Source organism: Monodon monoceros, unplaced genomic scaffold (genome assembly GCF_005190385.1).
Source record: "Monodon monoceros isolate NGI ecotype Baffin Bay Population unplaced genomic scaffold, NGI_Narwhal_1 Super_Scaffold_19, whole genome shotgun sequence".
In the NCBI taxonomy this organism is placed as follows: domain Eukaryota; kingdom Metazoa; phylum Chordata; class Mammalia; order Artiodactyla; family Monodontidae; genus Monodon; species Monodon monoceros.
The window spans coordinates 9,468,152-9,485,356 of NW_021703775.1; the positions used below are offsets into that span (position 1 = coordinate 9,468,152).

The 17,205-nt window shown below is 43.8% G+C and overlaps 1 protein-coding gene across 1 annotated transcript; it reads right to left on the reverse strand.

Moving 5' to 3' along the window:
* Positions 1–7,577: 7,577 nt before the first annotated feature.
* LOC114900945 (zinc finger protein 501-like) lies at positions 7,578–9,455 on the reverse strand (the record flags this gene model as incomplete). Its single annotated transcript, XM_029232508.1, has 1 exon — positions 7,578–9,455. A coding segment is annotated over one exon (1,296 nt), but the record flags the coding sequence as incomplete, so codon positions are not given.
* Positions 9,456–17,205: the final 7,750 nt, after the last annotated feature.

Here is a 17,205-nt window from a genome sequence, read left to right on the forward strand (position 1 = left end):
TAAAGTTGGCTGGTTACTCCTGATGTTGTTGGGCCAAGTGGTAAAAGAAAAGGATAAACTCAGAGATTTACATTCCCTTCTCAAGTGCATATGGAACATTCTCCACAATAAATCACATTTTAGGTCACGAAACAAGTCTTAAAATTTTTAAGAAGATTGAAATCACATTAAGTGTCTTTTTTGACCACAGTGGAATGAAACTAGAAATGAATAGCAAAAGGAAAACTGGAAAATTCACACATATGTGGAAATTAAACAACACACTCTTGAACAACAAATGGGTCAAAGAAGAAATCACAAGGGACTTAAAAAATATCTTGATAAAAAAAAAAAATCTTGGGGCTTCCCTGGTGGCGCAGTGGTTGAGAGTCCACCTGCCGATGCAGGGAACACGGGTTCGTGCCCCGGTCCGGGAGGATCCCACATGCCATGGAGCGGCTGGGCCCGTGAGCCATGGCCGCTGAACCTGTGCGTCCGGAGCCTGTGCTCCGCAACAGGAGAGGCCACAACAGTGAGAGGCCCGCGTACCGCAAAAAATTAAAAAAATAAAAAATATTGAGACAAATGAAAATGAGAACACAACATACTAAAACTTACGGTTTGCAGCAAAAGCAGTACCAAAAGGGAAGTTTATAGTAGTAGATACCTACACTAAAAAAGAACTCAAATCAACAACCTAACTTTATACCTCAAGGAAGCAGTAAAAGAAGAACAAACTAGGGACTTCCCTGGCGGTCCTGTGGTTAAGACTTCACCTTCCAATGCAGGGGGTGTGGGTTCAATCCCTGGTTGGAGAGCTAAGATCCCACATGCCTTGCGGCCAAATAAAAAACCAAAAACGAAATCAGAAAAAACACCAAAACATAAAACAGAAGCAATATTGTAACAAATTCAATAAAGACTTTAAAAATGGTCCACATCAGAAAAATCTTTAAAAAAAAAGAACTGGGGCTTCCCTGGTGGCGCAGTGGTTGAGAGTCCGCCTGCCAATGCAGGGGACACGGGTTCGTGCCCTGGTCTGGGAAGATCCCACATGCTGCGGAGCGGCTAGGCCTGTGAGCCATGGCCGCTGAGCCTGCGCGTCCGGAGCCTGTGCTCCACAACGGGAGAGGCCACAACAGTGAGAGGCCCGCGTACCACAAAAAAAAAAAAAAAAAAAGAACTAAGACTAAAGTTAGCAGAAGGAAGAAACTAATAAAGATTAGAGCAGAAATAAATAAAATAGAGAATAAACAATAGAAAAAAATCAACGAAACTAATAGTTGGGTTATTTTAGTTGGGTCAATGAGATTAAAGGAGGAAAGAGAAGGAAAAAACCATACTATAAACACACACACACACAAGTTTGGTGGTTAAACAGGTATCATATTTATCAAACTCATTGGACACTTTAAATGGGTGAATTTATTTATCTAAAAGTATACTTTAATAAAGTTGATTTTATAAAATGCCCAAAAGCCAGGTTTTTTTTTGGAGTAGTAAAACTGACAAACCTCTGGAAACACAATCAAGAGAAAAGAAGAGGATACAAATAAGCAATTCCAGGAATGAAAAAGAGAATATAACTACAGATAAAACAGGGATTTTAAATAAAATAAAAATATTTGAACAACTTAATGGCAAAAAAGAAAACTTTTAGAAAAGACTAACTTAAAAAAATTCAAGAAGAGATAGAAAATCTGAATATCCCCTAAAACCAGTCAAAACACACACTATACAACAATAATCCCAGTTTAACAGGTGAATGTAACTAAACATTCAAGGAGCACAAACTCTTCCAAGGGTAGGGAAAATCATTAAGTTGTGTAAATCCCAGGAATGCAAGTGTTCTTTAACATTAGAAAATTTATCAATGTAATTTACCACATTAACAGATTACAGAAAACCACACAATCATCTCAAAAGATGCAGATTTTACTACTGTTCATTATAAAAAACTTTTTTAAATAAAAGATTAAAAGACACATGTTGTATTCATTATCATTTTATTGGGCTACACCATCATAAAGCTTACATGATGGCAGGTCATATAAACAGCTATACCAATACCTAATAGTCATACAGCACTTGATAGCTTACAAATCACTCTGCACCCATTATCTACCTAATCTAGCCACTCTCAAGGAGGTATGACATTTTAAAATATATATAAATGAGGATTTAAAAGGATGACGTGATTTGTCCCAAATCCCAATTATTTTCCTTCTTTATTTTGTTGGTTCTCTGTGATATCCACACATAGATAATACATAATAGGAAAAAAACACACAATTCTGAATCTAATTCTCCAGTGGTCCTCACATGTTCTTGGAGCAAAGATACAAATAAAAATGCTTAACCTCATAGTTTATATTCTTAGTCATACCTATTCTTCCTTCTTGAATTTGTAAACTACAATTAAATGCTGGTATTTCCTCAACTTAAAAACTATAGTTCCCTCAAAGCTAGATGATGCTTGCAGCCTGATAGTTTCTACCTTCCAACTAGGGAATGTATCTTTGGGGAACAAGTGAGCATTCCTCTTGGTCCTTACTTGGTTACAAATGCCTGGTGTAAGCTACAAACCTTTGATGCAACTTGACCTGCCATTTCAGTGTCAGATGGAGGATGTCATGGGAAAGATGGAGTGGTGATTTCCCCTATTTCTCTAAGTATAGCTAAAACCCCTGCATGTTCTATAGAAAACAACATAAGATTCTGAAAGGTGGAGAGAATACAGACAGGCTGGGGACCTCTGGACCTGAAGAACAACGCAGGGCTCCTTGGGTTTTCTTTTTGCTTCATTTGTCCCAGACTGGGTTCTGAAGAAGCAGGAAATCCAGAAACAACAACAAGCACAGACCAAAAAAAAAAGCCCAAGAAAAGTCTGCTCTTTCTAGCCAAAGGACTAGGAAAAAAGAGCAGCTTAGCAAGACAGAAAACTTTTAGACAAGAACCACGCTACTCCGGCCAGAGACCATGGAAAAACACTGTGCTCTTATCCACAACCAACAAAGGCCAAGTGGGGAGCCTACATATCCACCCTCACAGGCTGTAATGAGGCTCCTCAATGCCCCATCCGCACCCTGAGTGGTGTCAGAGAAGGTCAAGTGGGGGACAGGATTGTCAAAGCCAACCCCTCCCCCATCCCACCTCAGCAGTGTCATCGGGGACCCTCTGGGGAGACTAGGCTTCCAACCCTACCCAGAGACAAGACGTCTCTCCCCTTCCTTGCTGGTGTGGTGTCAGTGGAGGCCACGTGGGGAGCTGGAACTCCTCCGCACCCCCAGCCCAGCAGTACTGAGGATCCTTGTCCCATGTATCAACAGAGGCCAATGATGGACCAGGACTTCCAACACCTTATGACTATAGTCATAAGGCAGTGTCCCCCCAACCCTTTCCACCAGAGCAGTGTCAGAGGAAGGCTGCCCAGAGAGAGTCAGGGCCTCATAATACTCAAAATGTCCAGATTTCAATGGAAAATCACTCACCACACAAAGAACCAGGAAAATCTCAACCTGAGTGAGATGATCCACAGATGCCAACACTGACATGGCACAGATGTGAGAATTACCTGACAAGGATTTTAAAACAGTCATTATAACAATGCCTCGGTGAGCAATTACAAACACACCTGACACAAATTTAAAAAATAGAAGTCTCAGCAGAGAAACAGAATAGAGAATCAAATGAAAGTGAAAAACACAATAACTGACATAAAACCCAATAATGGGCTCAAATAGTAGAATGGAAGGGACAGAGGAAACAGTGAACTTGAAGACAGAACAATAGAAAATACCCAATCTGAACAACAAAGAGAAAATTGCTATGGACTGAACTGTGTCCCGTGAATTTATATGTTGAAGCCCTAACCCCCAATATGACTGTATTTAGAGATGGGGCTTTTAGAAGGTAATTAGGTTAAATGAGGTTATAAGTATGGGGTCTTAATGTGATAAGACTGGTAGACTTCTAAGAAGAGGGGGAAAGAATTCTCTCTCTCCACACCCATGCACTGAGGGAAGGCCGTGAAAACACAGCAAGGTGGCCACCTGCAAGCCAGGAAGAGACCTCCTACCAGAAACCAAATCTGCTGGCCCCTTGAAACCAAATCATCTTAGCCTTCCCAGCTCCAGAGCTGTGAGAATTAAATCTCTGTTTGAGCCACCCAGCCTATGGTACAGGCACACCTCAGAGATATTATGCGTTCAGTTCCAGAAAGCCACAATAAAGTGAATATCGCAACAGTGGGTCACATACTGTTTTTTGGTTTCCCAGTGCATATAAAAGTTATCTTTATACTGTAGTCTATCGAGTGTGCAATGGTATTATGTCTAAAAAACAAGTACGTACCTCGATTTTAAAATACTTTATTGCAGGCTTCCCTGGTGGCACAGTGGTTGAGAGTCCGCCTGCCGATGCAGGGGACACGGGTTTGTGCCCCGGTCTGGGAAGATCCCACATGCCGCGGAGCGGCTGGGTCCGTGAGCCATGGCCGCTGAGCCTGCGCGTCTGGAGCCTGTGCTCCGCAATGGGAGAGGCCACAACAGTGAGAGGCCCACGTACCGCAAAAAAAAAAAAAACTTTATTGCTAAAAGATGCTAACTTTCAGCGAATCATACTAGTAACATCAAAGACCACTGTTCACAGATCATCATAACACATATAATAATAATGAAAAAGTTTGAAATATTGAGAGAATTACCAAAATATGACAGAGACACGAACTGAGAAAATGCTGTTGGAAAAATGGCACCAATAGAGTTGCTCAACACCAGGTTGCCACAAACCTTACATTTGGAAAACAAAAAACAAAAAAACAATCCCACAATACCTGCAAAGCGCAAATAAAATGAAACACAATAAAACAAGGTCTGCCTGTATTTTGGTTTGGAACCCAAACAGATTAAGACAGGTTTTGGTACCTAGAAGAGGGATGCTGCTCTAACAAATACCTAAGAATGTGGAAGTAGCTTTGGAACTGGGTTATGGAAAGAGGCTGGAAGAGTTTTGAGGTGCCTCCTAGAAATATGGGTGTTAAAGGCCATTCTGGTGAGGTCTCAGACATCAGAAATGAGGAACACATCATTGGAAACGGGAAGAAAGGCAATCCTTGTTGTAAAGTGGCAAAGAACTTCACTGCATTGTGTTCCAGTGTTCTGTGGAATGTAGAACGTGTGAGCAATGAAACTGGATGTTCAACATAGGAGGTTTCCAAGCAAAGTATTGAAGGCACGGCTTGGGTCCTCCTTACTGATTAGAGCAAAATTCGAGAGGAGAGGGACTTCCCTGGTGGCGCAGTGGTTAAGAATCTGCCTGCCAGTGCAGGGGACACTGGTTTGAGCTCTGGTCCAGGAAGATCCCACATGCCGCAGAACAACTAAGCCCGTGTGCCACAACTCCTGAGCCCATGTGCCACAACTACTGAAGCCCACGCATCTAGAGCCCACGCTCAGCAACAAGAGAAGCCACCACAATGAGTAGCCCACGCACCGCAACGAAGAATAGCCCCCAGTCGCCACAACTAGAGAAAGCCTGTGTGCAACAACGAAGACCCAACCCAGCCAAGAAAAAAAATATTCGAGAGGAGAGAGATGAATGAAAAAGGAATTGTTAACCCAAAAGGAACTAGAACTTGGGGGTTTGGTAAATTCTATCCATGTTGCAAAACACGAGAAAACTTGTTCTGAAGAGAACTCTAAGGGCGAGGCTGAGCAACCATCTGATAAAGAGATCATGGGTGTGACTTGTAGATTTAATCAGCCATCTCAGCAGAAGCCAGGGACAGAAATGGGACTATGCCAGCAGAAACACAGCCAGCTGGGACTAAAGGGGACAGAAAAACCAGACAAATGAAGGAAGGCTGTTGGACTTCTTAGATCCTATAGGGCCAGACAATAGAGCTTATTCAGCTGCAAACGTGCGCCGTGCTTCAAGAAAGGGAAGAATGACTCTGAAGTCGACTCAGAGATCTTGAGGCTGCCTCCTCAGTTTCAAAGGGTGGGGACATCACCTTGGTTTCAACAGGCCAGACAGCCTCCAGCCACAGTTTGGAGGCAGGGCTGCCCAGCAGAGCTTGGCAGCAGGATGGCTGCACGAGCAGGTCTGGAAGGTGGGACACAAAGCCAGAGAGGTTTATCCTCACCTGAAGATCTCATGGAGCTTGCTTTGCTAGGTTTTGGGCTTGCTTGGGATCCATCACCCCTTCCTTCTTTCCTATTTCTCCTTTTTGGAGTGAGAATGTCTATCTTATGCTGCCCCACAATCGAATTTTGGAAGCACATCACCTATCTGGTGTCACAGGTTCACAGCTGGACATGAATTTTGCCTCAGGATGAATGATACTTCAAGTCTCACCCATATCTCATTTATGTGATATTTAGGTGAAACTTTGAACTTGACTTTAGAGTTGATGCTGCAATAAGTTAAGACTTTAGGGGTTGTTGGGAGGGAGTGGATATATTTTTGCATGTGAGAACATGAATTTGGGGGGCCAGGGACTGAAATGCTATGGACTGAATTGTATCCCACCAAAATTCATATGTTGAAGTGCTAATTTCCAATGAGACTGTATTTGGAGATAGGGTTTTTCAGAGTGAATTAAGGCTACATGAGGTCATAAGGCTGGATTCCTAATCGGACAGGACTGGTGGTTTTACAAAAGGAAGAGAGCAAGCGCTTTCTTTCTCTCCTTCCATGCTCAGGCACCAAGAAAAGGCCATATGAGGACACAGCAAGAAGGCAGCCATCTGCAAGCCAGGAAGAGAGCCCTCATCAGAGACCAAGGCCAACACCTTGATCTTGGACTTCTAGCCTCCAAAACTGTGAGAAATTAATTTCCGTTGTTTGAGTCACCCAAGCTATGGCACTTTGCTATGGCAACCCATGCAGACTAAGATAAAAACGTACCAAAAAGTAAGTAAACAGAGTCTCAGGAACCTGTGAGACTACAGATCTAACATTTGTTAGAAGGGGTGGGGGTGGAGGCTGAAGATGTATTCAAAGAAATGGGGCTGAGAATCCACCAAATCTGGCAAAAGACACACACCTACAGCCTCAAGAAGCACAGAAAGCAGGATAAACTGAAAGAAATGCACACTAAGACATCACAGTCGAACTTGTAACCACTAAAAACACAGTACTCAAAATGTTTGCAAAAATAATCTTCAAAGTTTCAGTGAAAAAAAAAAACAAATATAAAGATACCACCTGCCTCTATTTAAGAGTAAAATGATGAAAGGTGTTTCTAGTGTTTTCAAGTTGTTTACCACCTAATATGCCGCGTCAGTTCAGGTCTACAGGTAAATTAAACGATGGTATGAAAAAGCCTAGGGTACAAACTACATACAACTGAGGCAAATTTTTATAAATATGCACATTCTCAGGTAACTCACCTTAAAACAGACTGAAAGCATCAGAGGTCCCTTCTGTAATCTCCCTTTCTAGGCTGTCAGCCTTGACCCTTGGAGTTGTGATTCTTAGTAGGTAACTTCTCAATGAACATTGTCTAAAAGACCAAGAGTGCAGAAGTGGACTTGCCAGGCCAATATTCCTTGGCTTCAAGATGGAAACTTTGTGACTAACTAACAAGCCTGACTGATATTTTTCCTGGTTCTTGGTACTCATTTGAGTAGTTATCTCAATCAACATTTGAGTTCATCCCCCAGCTCTTTTTGTCTATGCTTTCTATCCACCTCCTAAGTGCTCTGGTATTTAAGACCAAGGACAACGTCCCTTCCACCACCACTCTCAACCCTGTACAGGTTCATTGTGAATTGCCAACCTCTTATTTCCACCCTTGCAATTTGCCTAAAAGGACAATTTATCCCTTCAAAACTTCATCTCCTTAGCATTATGAGACCACCTACCCCAGCCAAGATGGCCTCTTTCCATCATGGCACACCCTATTTCTCTCACAAGGATTTGGTAGCTTACATACACATTAGGGTGTTGGAAATAATTTCCCTCTCTCCCCAGGGAAATACACAACTTCCTCTGTTACTTAAAAAAATGTAAAGCCCTTCTTTCACACTCTAAATAAGCTATGTCCCATATCAACAATGACTTCTCAATTAGATCTTTTTTTTGTAACACAGTCTTAAATTCCTTTGTAGCCCTCACAGCATGTATAGTAAATTGTTCAATAAATATGTTCTGAACATACTACATGTACAGGACCTTTATCCAGTATGAATTCTCTTTTGCTGGCCAAAGGCTGAATGCTCACTAAAGGCTTTTCCATATTCCTTGGTTTTCCCTCCAGAATGAGTTTTCTGATGTTGAGAAAGGGATGAACTCTGGCTGAAAGCTTTTCCACATTCCTTACACTTATAAGGTTTTTCTCCAGTGTGAGTTTTCTGATGCTTTGTAAGAGATGAGCTCTGGCTGAAAGCTTTTCCACAATCCTTACACTTGTAAGGTTTCTCTCCAGTGTGTGTTCTCTGATGACGAATAAGGGCTGAGCGGTCACTGAAGGCTTTGGCACAATCATTGCATTTGTAGGGTTTCTCCCCAGTGTGAGTTCTCTGGTGTTGAGTCAGGGCTGAACAGTAGCCAAAGGCTTTCCCACATTCATTACACTCATAAGGCCTCTCCCCAGTATGAGTTCTCTGGTGCTGAATAAGGCCTGAACGATCACTAAAAGCTTTCCTACATTCATTACACTTATAGGGTTTTTCTCCAGTGTGAATGACCTGATGCTGGGTAAGGAATGTGCTTTGGCTGAAGGCCTTTCCACATTCATTACACTCATAAGGTTTCTCTCCAGTATGAATTCGCTGATGTTGAGTGAGGTATGAACTCTGATTAAAGGCCTTCCCACACGCATTGCATTCATAGGGTTTCTCCCCAGTATGGATTATATGATGCCGAATAAGGGCTGAGCGGTGACTGAAGGCTTTCCCACATTCGTGACATTTGTAAGGTTTCTCTCCCGTATGAATTCTCTGGTGTAGAGTAAGGTGTATGCTCTGACTAAAGGCTTTACCACATTCATTACATTCGTAGGGTTTTTCTCCTGTGTGAATTCTCTGATGTAAGACAAAAGCTGAGTAGTAACTAAAGGCCTTTTCACACTCATTACACTTCCAAGGCTTCTTTTCTGCACAAATTTTCTCATGTTTCATTAGATCTGAATTTTGTTTCAAGTTCTTTTTAAATGAATCACAATTGTGTCGTCGTTCTCCTTGCTGCTGAACAAGGAATGTCCTCTGACTAAAATTTCTTCCAAATCCATCACACTGGTAACTTCTCTCCCCAGAAGGTTTCTTCTGAGGGACAACCTCTTGTATTAAATGTTTCTCATGGTTTTCCTGCTGACTCTCTAAAGAATCCTCACATTCACTGGAACTTTCCTTTGGAAATCTCTCTATTAACACCCCAGTGTTAACAGGGGCTAATTCTTCTTCAGAAATGTCCTGCTCTGGAGTTAGCTCCTTGCATTCCAGTCCTGTATCCCAGTGTGAAAGAAACAAAAATACAATGTATCATTTCCTACACTGAGAGAAAAATAATTGCTGTGGTAGGAAAATAATGAAACAAACAAAAAATGCTTACAGGGGACAGAGGAACTTGTAAGTTCTCAAAAATAGCCCTGCAACCTTGAGAGAGCATGAGAAAAGAAAGATGACTGGGCAAAGCAGTGCTCAACATTCCTGTATCCAGCAGGGGAGGAAATGAGAAAGAATAACAGAACAAGACTAAACACAGGTGATGGGGGAAATAGCAGATAAGAAACAGGGTCTGGTGGAGACTGGACTGGGATCAGAAAATGATGGTCTCCTATGGACTGCCCACTGTCACCACCTCACCAGAGCATCATGCCCTGAGAATGTCCATCAATAGCTGATCTTACCACCAATCTTTTCTTGTTCCAATATGTCCCAATCACTGCTGGCAGACTAACCTTTTAAAAGCATACCTCTTACACAAAAATCTCTGTTGGTTCCACTGTCTCAAGGTGAGACACAAATCCTAGAAGCTAGCATTCAAGGTAGTTCAGATCTACAAATTCAATTAGTAATTAAAAAGCAACTGATCATCTCTGATCGCACCACACCGAACAAATTGGAAACAGCAAAACAGAACCAACCTTTACAAAAAAATAAGTAGTGTGTGGGGAGGGGAAGGTCAAATCCCCACATGCTCAGATTGGTCCCCAACCTGTCAGGACACCTGTCCCCTAATTCCAGGCTTCTTAGGAAGAGTTTGGGGGGAAAACCTGCACTGCTAGAAATTTTTAAATATTCTAGACTTAAATGGTCATTACTATCCATTCCAACCGTGACTCTACATGAAATAAATCAATACGATATAACCTTCTCAATGACGTATCATAATCAAGGAAGTGGCTAGGATTGTAAGGATAAATAGGTAGAAGCAGCTTAAAGGCAAATGGACTTTTAGCTAAGGGGAGTGGAAGAACTGAAGCCTCAAACGTTTGCAGAAAACACATGGTTAGCGGAGGATAGTCAGAGACTTGCCTATCTCGTGTTAAGCGTTCAAGTTGAACAAAGAAGATAAAATGAGTAGGCAGGTAGGTCTTGAAGGCAGGTAGAGGAATAGAGAACTGGCAGAGTAAACAACTCACTGTGGGAAATCTGGCAGTATTATGCTGCCTAATTAGACAAGGATAAGAAAGTATAATTAAAAGCTAAAGAAAGTATAATTAGCTGGTAGTCTATTGCAGTATCCAGTTTGACAAAAGTGATAGGCTCAAATCCATGACATCTTTCAAAAGAAAAGTTAGCAGGACTTAATCATTAGCTATCATTTGCTTAGCACATAGCCATGTACTGTTCTAAGCATTCCCTTGGATTATTTCATTTGATCCTCACAACAACCCTATGAGTTAAGTGCTATCATTACCCGCATTTTACAGTTGGGGAATTTGAGTCACAGAAAGAATAATCAATCTGTTAAAGCCCACAGAGCTAGTAAGTAGTTCAGATTGGCTTTGAACCCAGGAAGAGTGGTTCCAAAGTCTGCACTCTTAACCACTATGCTATGCTACCTCCACTTAGAGAAGAAGGCAAGGGACGACTCAGAGATCAATTTATAGTCATTGTTCTGAGACAAAAAGTCACGTTATCCTGCAGAGATAAAATAACATATATGAAAAAACCTGGGGCTTCCCTGGTGGCGCAGTGGTTGAGAGTCCGCCTGCCGATGCAGGGGACACGGGTTCGTGCCCCGGTCCGGGAGGATCCCACATGTCGCAGAGCGGCTGGGCCTGTGAGCCATGGCCACTGAGCCTGCACATCCGGAGTCTGTGCTCCACAACGGGAGAGGCTACAACAGTGAGAGGCCCGCGTAACGCAAAAAAATACAAATAAATAAATAAATAAATAAAATAAAAAATCTGGTTTAGAGCCTTGCACCCAAACAAATTATTAACAAACATTAAAATGTTGACTTCATTTCACCTTATTTGGGAAAAAGAATTGGTTTGAAAGGGTGGAAAGTACTGACTTTCTAAAAAATAAAATTATGACTCTACAACAGGTCAGCATACACAGAGCTGGAGTATGGCCCAGGAGAAAGGCACTTCACTTCAAGCTTTCCATGGGTCTAGCGAAATCTGGAAAGGCTCCTCCACAAGCATTGCAAAGATGCTTTTCCCACTGACCATCTGGGTTTTACGTTCACTGTTTCCAAAAATCACTCACCTGGACTAGTTGCTTTTGAGACTTCTCTCTCCAGCTCCTCCCCACACTCTAACTGAGAGATTACATCAGGCTTGGAAATTGGAAGCCCTGTTTGTGGGGAAAGAAAAAGGAGTCTGGTAAAGAGCTCAGTGTTAGATCCTTGGTCGTTAGAAAAGACAGTCAGTATAAGAGAGAGAAAGGTCGGTTCTGGATTTCTCCCTCAACAGCGCTCAGAAGAAGGTAGGAAGATTGATATGGGGTCTATTTGAGTTCAGAATAATTGAATCACTTGTTTTTACCTCTCCCTATTAAAAGAATAAGCACCCATCTCTTAAGAGGTGTTTTTATTAGAACTTTGTCTCAACATCCTTGGTCAGGGAGTAGGGAAGAAGGACGCTACCGCCTAGGCAATTACGATATAAAGCTGTCCACTTCTGACTCCAGAAGGTTTAAACTTATATCCAGAAACAAAAAGAAGAAATTGCCTGCATCAGACCTTACGAAGGGATTAAGAATCTTTGAATCTAAGAACGTCAGAGCTCCTAGGAACTGAGGAAGCAAAGGTACCACACTGGGTAAATTCCCACACTGGGTGGGGGCCGGGGTGATGCTTACCCAGCAAGACCAGATTCCTATGTTTCTCAGGCACATCTCCTTGAGGAGTGTTCAGCTGCCCCCACTGGGTGAGAGCCTCAGCCATATCCCTGATCATCGACTCCTGAAAAACCGAACACATCAAGTGCTCACCAAGGGACATCCTTCCAGAAGCCTCTGGGAAGGACTCAAACAGACGGCATAAGAGGAGAAAGACAGGAAGGACAGGAAGGTTAGACAAAACGACCTCTACCATCCCTTCCAATACTAAGATTCTCTGGTGTATCTGGAGTCACAGACTCGCTCCTTACCTCCACGCATCAGAATTGCATGTAACCTGCAAGTGGGAAAGAACACCTGCAGGGTAAAATCTGAAGGTACCAAGTTACTAGTTTACGTGGTGAAAAGTTAAATTATAGAACTACAGAAATCCTTACTATTTAGATATGGGAAAGTGGAGAAAATATAATCATGAATTAAGTATTTTCTTTATGGTATGTTTTTAAAATACAAGAGATTCAAGAAATATGAATTATTTTTCTCTCTCGTTTTCCTTTGAGAATAAAATCAGTCCAATATGTTTTCTAAAAATTAAGGTGTTTGCTACACATGTCACAGTATATAGATCTGTAAAACAGTATTTCAAGGGCTTCCTGGGTGGCGCAGTGGTTGAGAGTCCGCCTGCCAATGCAGGGGACACGGGTTCGTGGCCCGGTCCGGGAAGATCCCACATGTCGCGGAGCGGCTGGGCCCGTGAGCCATGGCCACTGAACCTGCGTGTCCAGAGCCTGTGCTCCTCAGCGGGAGAGGCCACAGCAGTGAGAGGCCCGCGTACCGCAAAAACAAACAAACAAACCAGATTTGAAGCCCAAATTATCAGAGTTCCGAAAGTGTTCTTGCCATTTCTCCCCAGTCAGTCTGACCACTCTCTCCCCACCTCCACCATCTCCTCTCTACCCCATCATACACTGCTTCTCCTGCATTCTCTGTGTTCCAGCTGCCGGCTGCCCTTTGGCTGCCTGAAATGTACGTCATACTCCCTCCCTTCTGCCCCTTTACACACACTGCTTTCTGTCCCTGAATGTTCCCCCCTTTCCCCATCCTTTCAGCTATTTTAATCCTACTCACACTTCGGATCTCAGCTCAGGGGTTACCTCCTCAGGGAAGCCTTCCCTGATTCTCTGGGTGGTAGCATCATGTTCCTTCCCTCCTCTTGGGTTATGCACACAGCAAGGGGACTTTGTGATTAACGTCTGTCTGTCCCATTAGAAGCTGACCTCGAAGAGAGCAGAGGCCAGGTTTAATTTTTCCCAGTGAAGCAGCCCTAGTCTTTGGCACAGAGCAGGAACACGGTGAATATTTGTCAAAGAATTAAAAGAAGGTGAAACACTTGAACAAGAATTAATAGAAACAAGAATTAAGTTTAAATGGGGTGTTCTATAAAAGTGTGCCTGGGAACAGAGGTGGGAGGGGAACAGAAGTGTATCAAACATTGAAAACATTACAGGAGTGTTTACTTTACCTTACCTTGACCTAGATGACAGGCACAAAGTTTAGACCGTCTACTAAAATGTAGGGAGAGTGTGCAGGGTGGGTAATGCTCCTTTGAATCTAGAGCTGAATCTGTTTACTGCTGATAAAACAAATGTCTAATAATTTTTCTAACTCTATTAAAAATTTTTTCTATACAACTTCAACGTAATGGAGTCACATTGAAACAGACCAGTCCCTGGGATGCTAGCAAATGAACGAGTCATGGCTTTCTTTGAAACACCGCTTTTGCCAATGCCCCTGAATATATATGTATATACATATATACATGTTATATGTATACACACACACGTATATATGTGTACATATCCTCCAAAACCAACTGGTAAAATAATTCACATAATGACACAAAGTTAAGAGAACTTACTTTGAAAATCCCTTGCTCAAAATAATTTAAATCTTCTTCTAACACTTGAACTATGAAATAACTTCCCTTTTTATTTAAGTTACGGTCCCTTAAGGCCACATGCCTCAGGAGTGCTCAACACAAGCCATGTAATTTGTACAGTCTCTTTTCTTTACAAACAACGCAGCAGTAACAGACCACCTAGCAGTTCCTTTCAGACTTTAGTTCTGAGAAAACCTCAGCAATCAAACTCATTTAAGGAGCTGCTGCTCAGCGTGAGTATGTGGGGGGCTTGAGGGCACAGGTAGACCACATCTACTGCCCAGCAGATGCTACTGACTCTCTCTCCTCTTCCCTCTGAAAGAGATCTACCAGTTCAGATCAGAATCAGTACTGGTGTTTCTTCCTAGCGTTCTGCATGCACTGTTAGCACCTGGATGCTGTGAGGCAGGTCTGAGCTTGACAGGCAGTCCCGATGCCTTTACCACGGGGTCTGCTATTCTCCCAGTATCCTAGACCAGATCCTACAGAAGTATCTTGACTAATCTTCTCTCTCCAATCATTCACGGCATGTTTCGTCTTGCTGGGCCTCTAAAAACTTTCACGGGGCCTCCTCTGCCTTTGGAATAAGATCCTGTGTGGATTTTTCCTGTGGTCTGGCTACAACACGCCTACACTTCCCTCATCACACTCCAGCTCAGTCCACAGTGACGCACATTCTCCCTGAAGACCTCGGACTCTCTCATCACTTGGAGACTTTTCTCAAAGCTGTTCTCTCTCTTGGAATATTCCTATATTCTATTTTCCAACTACCTACTCTCTCTTGTCTTCCAAAATGCAGCTTTTATCCCAGCATTTTACCCCCAAATACTCTAGGGGATGGAAAACCTCTTCTAAGGCCTTTTATGACTTGTCTGTACTAGTAATTTCTCTATTAAAAAATATATATATATATATTTCTTCTTGCTGTTTAACTATTTTACTTATCTGTATCTTATTTCCTCAGTAAACTTCACAAGGCAGAGGCAACTGGCTTTTATTCCTTTGCATCTCGCCAGGAAGCCAATTACAGCACTGAAGAGCTTGTAAGTGTGCATCTAGCACTAAGTGGATAGAGAAGTGATGCCAGGAGGGAAAGTTCTGTCCATGTGAGGAGCATTTACTATCAGGTTCACTGCTCGTTATTTTATTAGGATGAAGCCAGTGGTCTAGGAACCACGGCTGAGCAAGTCCATAACAATGCTAGAAACCATATTCATGTTCTGAGAACAGAAAAAAAAAGAAGAAATTTAAACCCACCTGGTATGCAGGGGTCAGCAGCACAGAGGTCAGGCCATTTTCTTTTGGGTTTCCAGCATGGGGAAGGTCTGAATTCTCAGAAAGTGACCCTAGAAGTGGAAATGGGAGCCCCAGTGATTACTCTTGCTTGCAGTACACTCACAGAAACTGCCACACACAACTACTTGTCACCTGAGAAGAGTCAACACAGGGAACCAAGGGACAATCCCACAACATCTCTTATACAAGACAGCCATGACCATGGCTGCCTCAGGTTCCTCCTATGCTCCTCTACCCTTAAACTCCAGTAGAACTCTGCTACGAGATCCTGGACACTTAAATACATATTTCCATTTCTCATCTGCTGAGTATCGTCAAAATAATCTCAAATAATCTCGGTGTGTCAATCCGTGCCTCAATGAGTCACTCCTGTTCTATTCCAGGCTCACAGGATGAAAGACTAGTTAAATTCTTTTTGAACATTGGCTTTTCAGATACAAAACTGGCTTTCTCAGAAGAGCAATGGGCCTGTGGGGAAAAAAATCCAAGCACTCTAAATAAATCCTGTGACTTCTCGAATCCTCACTTTCCCCATCTGCCAAATGGGTCTATTTGATAGTCTCCTTCCTCCATAACCGCCTTACGAGGTTCCTGTGAGAACAAAAGAAAGTCATTATCAAAAGCCAAATTGTCAGATATGGTGATTGGGGGGGGGGTGGCAAAGGAGGTATACATCATCCTAAAGACCAGCAGGGCAATGTAGGTAGCGGGCTCCCCTTAAACCCCAACATGAGACCAGCTGGTAGGAATGGTCTCTCTCCCAGAGAAGATGTGATGCTTGTCCTTCCAGAGCTTGCCCCAGCCAGAGGGCAGCCTTTCTCCTTTTTTCTCTCCAGCAGGCGGCATCCTTCTGAAATTCTCACCTCTGTCCTTAGGCTCCATGGCGACTTCCTCCCCTCCGGCGCAAGTGACGACCGTGGGAAAATGGCGCGACGAACGCACTAGCGGCCGGGGGTCCACAGCTCTAGTCCACCCCGAGGCCCGGGAACACGCGCGCGACCCTACAGCTGGGCAGCCCGGTGTCCTCCACCCGGAGGCCCTCCACCGCTCTCCTTCCGGCCACTCAGACTCCGAAGGACACGCGCTCAGCCCTCTTGAAGCCCAAGCTCGACCTCGCGAACAACGCTGTGGAGGCCCGGCTCGCGACAAAGGTATCTAGGAGCCGGCCGGGCCGAGTCGCGCCAGCCCGAACTCGCTAATGAACTACAACTCCCAGAATCCTCCGCAGGGCGCGGCGGCGCGTCACCGGAGGACGCTTCCCAGAGGACCCCGCGGGACCACCTTTGCCCCCGGCCCTGCATCTCTGCGATGGCGCCCGGCCGTGCCGGGTGTTTAGGAGCGCTCGGCCTCTCGGAGAGCTCTTTCCTGGACGCTCCAGGGGCCGCCCCTTCCTCAGTGTGTACTCTGGGCTCCAGCCCCGGAGGACATGTTCGGCCGCGCCAAACCCCGCCGCGAGAGGGAAATTCACTCCCAGCCAACTGTAACTGGCAGAGGGCGGCGCCCCGCTACCCACCCAGGATTCCTCCCTGGCTGCTCTGCTCCCTCGGAGGGAAGGCGCCCGCGTTCCAAGGATGTTCACCCCACCACGTCGCTTCCCCTGTACTGCGCCTCCACGACCCACTGTCGGGGGGCAGAGATTACCTCAAGTAACCAGGGATGTTTATTCCATGCAGCACCTCGAAATACTGAAAAGCAGAATCTCAGTCCCGGAAAGCACCTCAGTCCGGTCCCCAAGAAGCTATTAGTTAATAG